Source organism: Andrographis paniculata, unplaced genomic scaffold (assembly GCF_009805555.1).
Source record: "Andrographis paniculata isolate CXL003 unplaced genomic scaffold, ASM980555v1 Contig49END, whole genome shotgun sequence".
In the NCBI taxonomy this organism is placed as follows: Eukaryota; Viridiplantae; Streptophyta; class Magnoliopsida; order Lamiales; family Acanthaceae; genus Andrographis; species Andrographis paniculata.
This window is the reverse complement of record NW_026137583.1, coordinates 1,585,023-1,591,375: the sequence shown is the minus strand read 5'-3', so window position 1 is coordinate 1,591,375 and position 6,353 is coordinate 1,585,023. Positions and strand designations below refer to the sequence as shown.

The window sequence follows — 6,353 nt, the reverse complement described above, 5'->3', positions numbered from 1 at the left end:
ACAACGTGAACCCATTTTTACTTTGCAAGCCCGTGGACCAAAATCCTAGATTTGAATTTAGTAGCTCAACACTTATATTGTACAACTTTTTATACAAATATCATTGTATTAGTATTATAAAACAATAATAATCCCTCCGTCCACACACAAAGTAAACATTTACTTTTGGCGCGGTGTTTAAGAAATAATAGTATTTTAATTATAGTGGGTAGTTAAAAGTAGTAAAATGATTTTTTTGCCCTTTTTTTGGTGTAAAAGTAACGATGTGATGTAAAGTAAGAGTATTTGTGGAAAAAAGTGAGGTATTTAATGAAATGTTTACTTCGTAATTGAACATCCCAAAATAAAAATATGTATACTTTCTAGCTGACAGAGGGAGTATTATTTTTGTTCTTTTTCTTGATCTGTATTATATTTTAATATAATAATTAATATTTAAATATCATCACACAAAAAATAAATGTAGCTCTTATATATATATGATCGTTATTATTTTTTAATTTACTATGAAATCCCAAAAAATACATTAAAATATGTGGATATTTTTTTTTATTTAGTGACATTTATAAAATTACATAATAGAATCAAAGGATAACAATTTAGATAAATGATGTAATTGTTTGCTTAAAAAATAAAAATAAAAATATTATTCTTTAGTTACAAATCAAAATATAACTTTTTACTGCACAATTTTTTACCATATATACTTTTTATTTAGTATAAATAAATATATGTTATATTAAAATATTTTTATTTTTTTATTTAATTTATAAATATATTACTAGGACGTCCAATTGTCCTATTTGTTTATTAAAATACAAATTTTAGGTTTTTACTTTATTCATTTATCACTTATAATAAATTTATTAATTTATACAAAAAAAAAATAATCATCTAAATAATTGTGTCATTATACTTAAGGACAATAAAAACTGGACAAAAGAAGTATTATATATACAATTAATTTATATGTAAAAATATCAAAACATGTATATAAAAAAAAAAGAACAAACAATTATAAGGTTGAATGATTGAATGATTGAATATTAAAATAACACATTAAAAAACACAGGCAACTAACCAAACCCTAATCGAAGTTTAGCCCACGGCGCACGTTTTGATTCACCCTCACCCGCTTCGCTTCGTCTCTACCTCGCCTTGCCTGCTCCACCTTATTTCTGCTTCTCCGACGTCGGCTTTGCCTTGCTCGTTTTCTGCCATTGTCATATTCGTCTTCCTCGACCTCTTCTTCCACCTTCTACGTCTTCCTCGACCTCTTCTTCCACCTTCTACGTCTTCCCGCCCTCATCTCCGTTAATCCTAACACACCATACATTCCGAAACAAATATTGGAAGGAAAAGCTGAAAAATGGCTGAAAATGGTATAGGTACAGCCTACATTAATATGCTTGATTGGAATTAATATGGCTTGTACAGTTCCACTCTGTTGGTACCTCAAACAGACACTCTGAAAGAAACATGCCTTTTTGTGTATAGGAGTTGGTATCTGAACGTGTATTGGGTTTTTATCTTTTGGCTCACTTTAACCAGTTGTTTAATTTCTGCTCCTGCTCCAGTTTCTCCCAATCAATCGTGGAATTGAATTGCTACCACCCACGGACTCACCAGATTTAATTTCGGAAGAGAGCTTCTCACTCAATTTCCAAGAAGTTTCTTTCCAATTTCGGTAACTTCGTATTGGACCTTCTCATCATTTTGTAGACAGTACACTTGTTTGTTCGATATAGCATTTCAGAGGAATGCAAAATAAAAATAAAAAATGGATTCTTTGGTAAGTTGGACTTGCTTTTTAGCTCAAAGTGTATTCGTTTTCTGTGAAACTCCTGGAAAAGTTATTTGTGCCTAAGCATTCATGAATGCTAATTAAAGCTGATAGTCCGGTCGTTAAAACTTAGTTTGTGATGTTGTGCACCATTTTATTTACTAGTGAGTTGTCTCTGGCATAGCTTTCGTGTAAATCCAAAAAATAGGTAGCACCATTCAAACTGTATGTATGTGTAATTGCATATTCTTAAAAATAGAATGGAAGCTTTTGTTAAACATTTTGATTCGTCATAGATAAGCTTGAGGCTAACTTGTTAAACCTGATAACCTTTACCTATACATTGGTCTTGCTGAATCCACAGCTTATTGATATGCATCACCACCTCTATGTTTTGTAGCGCTTGCCCGCCTTCCTGCTCCATGCTTCTCAAAACTTTTCTGCTGTTGGGTCAGAACACTGCCGCAAGACGCCCACAAGCCTCTAGGCCTTTCCTCCTCACTCACTTCTCATCCCTTGCTGGTGGTAACTGCAATTCAATTTAGTCTTCCACGCTATTTGTTTTCCATGAAACTGTACTGGTTGCCACTTGCCACGGGAGTTGTTGAATTTGGACAAAATTTACTACATCTGTCTCTTTTTTTTTTTTTCCTTTTTCTTTAGCCTTAATCTTGTGCCAGCGGTGGTCTTTTATCTAAGCTATTGTATGAATGATTGTTTATATAGTTTATAATCACCTGCAAGTTTCCCTTCATTATATATATTTCTCGAACCAAATTTTGTACACTTCCATTTTCTCCAAAAGTTGACTTGACAAGATGAACAAACTACTGCATTATTAAATGTTCATCAGTTATGGGATGTTGCAGAGAAGTTTTTGCTGGATCCCTCTTTTTTTTTATCTTACCTAAATATGAATTTGGGGATCCTTGCTAAGATATTTTTATCAACTGGTAGGTTTCTGGTAAAAACTAAACCTCTTTGTATCTGTAAGAATCATGTGTAGATCTTAAGAAAGTCGTTGAGTGCCTAAATAACTTTCTGATGACATATGGAAGTTGCACGTAAAATTCAAGTAACATGAAAGCCAAATAAACCTAATATTCGGACTTGGAAACATGTATTTGCCACCTTTCCCAATTTAGTTCACAGTTTCTATCCTTTCCTATTATCATTTGGCTTAACATCCTCTTGACCACCAGATAATTTCTTCTACTAATTTTCAGGGTTATTTTTATAGTCATTTGATCCCTGTGAAATCAGAAGATGCAATTTGTGATTTCCTATGTCTTATTTTGCACAAGCTTCCGTATTTTGAGTCTATGAAGTTGGTTTTTTAATTATATGGATTAATACTAGTTTAGACTTGATGTTTATTTCATTCTTGCACATTGCAGGTACTTCTGTGAAATTCCCAGAAATGAAATGTGACAATGAGAATGCTGTTACTCGTGTACTTTTTTGTGGGCCACATTTCTCTGCATCTCATGACTATACGAGAGAGTATTTGAAAAATCATCCATTTGTGAAGGTGTTTTGTATTATTAGATATGCTTTCCATTTAATCTAATTTCAGGGAGATCACACATCACCAATGTCATATCCTCTGAGATCATACATGCTTTCCCTTTCCCTTGGCGTGTTACTGATCAGTTTTGTTTTTTTTTTCTTATTCTGTTTTTATAGGTTGATGTTTTTCCCTTGGATGATGTTCCAAAAGTTATTGGAAATTATGATATTTGTGTTGTCAAAATGATGCGTCTAGATTCAGACATCATTGCGGCAGCAAATAAAATGAAGCTTATCATGCAATTTGGAGTTGGGCTGGAAGGTATACTGCCTTCTCCAGTGCTGTATCCTCATCTTGGCACCTTTTGGGCATTCATATTACCTAAACATATGACTTTTTGTGTGAAGGTGTCGATATTAATGCTGCTACAAGACATGGAATTAAAGTTGCCAGGATCCCTAGTGATGGCACTGGAAATGCAATTTCATGTGCTGAAATGGCTATCTATCTGATACTGGGTCTCCTTCGTAAGCAAGTTGGTCTAGTTCAATCTTAAAATTCCTAAATACCTTTACATCCACTGCTTTCTTTAGTCAGGGACCGCAGCCTCATCTTAGAGAGTCAAATCTCATTATGTTTAACACTTGATTAGCTAACATTTCACTAGCCAAGAGTATGGTGGAGGCCTATAAGTTGTTTATTTAACACTTGATCTGGTTTTGTGAAGGTGATTTGCTGTTTGTCTATTTTACAAAATTAATTTTAACCTCAACAATCAATCAATGCTTTCTCCAGAGCATTATATGCTATATTGTTTTCTTGTTTTCTAGTTGCAAATATTACACAGATAGGCTACCCTATTGTTAATTTCATTTAGATCTCTTTCATGATGGTTATCTAGAATATCCAACACTTGTTCTTCTTGACTTACCTTGTATTATTGTTTTTTGCAATGGCACAGTATGAAATGCAAGCATCTGTGAGGCAGAAAAGGCTTGGGGATCCAATTGGTGATACATTGTTGGGAAAAACGGTGAATTTCTTATGGTTACCCTCTTGAAACTGTTACACAACTGCATTTTTTATGTTACTGCAAAATTGAAAAGACTTCTGTTTTCTTGCACCTACAAAAGAGATCCTTTTCACTGCAGCATTGTTTTATTTTTTGAGTTAATATATTTAGCATGGTGTATAATACTCCTTTTTTTCCTACAGGTTTTTATCTTGGGATTTGGTAATATTGGCATCCACTTGGCAAAGCGATTGCGGCCTTTTGGTGTGAAAATACTGGCTACCAAGAGAAGCTGGTCTTCAGTTTCCCAGAGTTCACACAACTCTGCTGGTATGTTGGTTTGATATTTTAATAATTGTGGAATAAATATCAAATATAGTTGGTGATTTGTGATTAGATTCTATTCAGAGTCAAAATCTGGAAATGATGCCCCCATTGACATTGTGGACGAGAAAGGCAGTCATCAAGATATTCTAGAGTTTGCAAGCCGTGCAGATATAGTTGTGTGCTGTTTAGCATTGAACAACGAAACGGTAAACAGTGCATATGAGATCTTCTCTAGGATGTTATTTCAAGTGCAACTTTTCTGTGCATTCACTTATTTTGCGAGTGGTGAATTTCAGGCTGGCATTGTGGACAAGGCTTTCATTTCTTCTATGAGAAAGGTCTGGCTGCTCCTTTGGTTCTTGATATGGACTATGACCTACATGTTTTTACTTACTTTGTTTAGTACAATGATCGATGTTGTGGATCCTTGCCACTCTTAAATTGTTACAACACGTGCACATAAATGAAACCGTATATGTCTGGGTGGTTGTGTATCAGGGCGCCCTCCTCATTAACATAGCTCGAGGCGGTCTATTGGATTATGGGGGTGTGCTTCACCACCTTGAATCAGGTCACCTAGGAGGATTGGGGCTGGATGTTGCCTGGACTGAGCCATTTGATCCAGATGATGCAATTTTGAAGTTCCCAAATGTCATAATGACTCCTCATGTTGCTGGAGTCACAGAGTATTCATACAGGCTCATGGCTAAGGTACTACTATTACTGTTATTATTATTACATACAAAAATGAAACTCCGCTGCTGCTGCAACAAGGACAACAATGATTGATTGATTGATTGATTGTGACGGTGATGGTAATGGAATGAATGCAGGTTGTGGGAGATGTTGCCCTCCAAATGCATGCAGGAAGCGCCGTATTGAGTGGGGTGGAGATTGTTAATTGATTGATTCATGAATGAATGAATGACCATATTATTTGCTTATTCATCGTGATTTGGCGGGTGTTGTGTTTCTCATAATACAACAATAATAATAATAATCAATGAGGAACACCACGACGACTTTGATAAGTCGGCATGGTGTTAAGGAGTAGCAGGACTCCTATTGTTTTGTTGTTTTAAGAAGTAACCCACAATATTATGGGTATAGTAGAAAGAAATAGTATTTGTGTATGTCTTTGAAGTTATTCGTACGTACGCACTACATACATTATTGTGAAGAAGAAGACGAGGCAGGCAATGAAGCCTCCTCATGTTCTCCTCGTGTCCTCTTCGAGTTAGTTAAGGCCATTCATATCAAACAAATCTATAATGAGTTTTTCTACTCTCATCGTTTTTGTCTTACTGGGTAGATATCCGTTCATCTACCTATGTTAGCCACTAATGACTAGAGCTGTCGAACAAACGAAAAGTTTGCGAGCTTGGCTCGGTTTGACTCGTTGAGCACGCTAAGAGTTCGTTCATTAAGTTAAACGATTCGAATACATATAAATTTTGGCTCGTTATGTTTACGAACGAGTTTAAGTTTGTTCGTGGACAGTATTTATTAAAAAAATTAAATTAATAATTTTATATTTAATAAGTATATATATCTCTATAAATATTATATTTTACTTTATTTTTTATTTAAATTTACTAATAAAAATTATAATTATTATTAATTGAATTAACTTTTTAGAAAAATAAATAAATAAAATTAAATTTTCTTAATTAATCGAGCCGAATATAAACAAAAAAAATTGTTAAATGAGCTAAGTTTAA

At 34.0% G+C, this 6,353-nt stretch overlaps 1 protein-coding gene across 3 annotated transcripts; it reads left to right on the top strand.

The window, feature by feature from the left end:
* Positions 1 to 1,067: 1,067 nt before the first annotated feature.
* LOC127253099 (uncharacterized) lies at positions 1,068 to 5,765 on the top strand. Of its 3 annotated transcripts, none has more exons than XM_051277537.1 (12): positions 1,068 to 1,382; positions 1,578 to 1,687; positions 2,184 to 2,305; positions 3,181 to 3,314; positions 3,470 to 3,614; positions 3,701 to 3,828; positions 4,255 to 4,326; positions 4,509 to 4,635; positions 4,714 to 4,838; positions 4,929 to 4,970; positions 5,131 to 5,343; positions 5,466 to 5,765. In XM_051277537.1, the coding sequence occupies exons 1-12, from the start codon at positions 1,380 to 1,382 to the stop codon at positions 5,535 to 5,537; spliced, it is 1,293 nt and encodes a 430-aa protein (XP_051133494.1). In that variant the 5' UTR covers positions 1,068 to 1,379; the 3' UTR covers positions 5,538 to 5,765. The 3 variants fall into 3 exon arrangements, with proteins under 3 accessions (XP_051133494.1, XP_051133493.1, XP_051133495.1); XM_051277536.1 differs by having other exon boundaries at positions 2,184 to 2,308; XM_051277538.1 differs by having other exon boundaries at positions 1,069 to 1,388; positions 2,184 to 2,308.
* The last annotated feature ends 588 nt before the right edge of the window (positions 5,766 to 6,353 follow it).

What these genes read in the sequence shown, in the direction of transcription:
- LOC127253099 (XM_051277536.1), top strand. An exon ending in TAGCATTGAACAACGAAACG is followed by an intron (nt 4,839 to 4,928) that starts GTAAACAGTGCA and finishes GGTGAATTTCAG; the next exon opens with GCTGGCATTGTGGACAAGGC. An exon ending in CATACAGGCTCATGGCTAAG is followed by an intron (nt 5,344 to 5,465) that starts GTACTACTATTA and finishes GAATGAATGCAG; the next exon opens with GTTGTGGGAGATGTTGCCCT.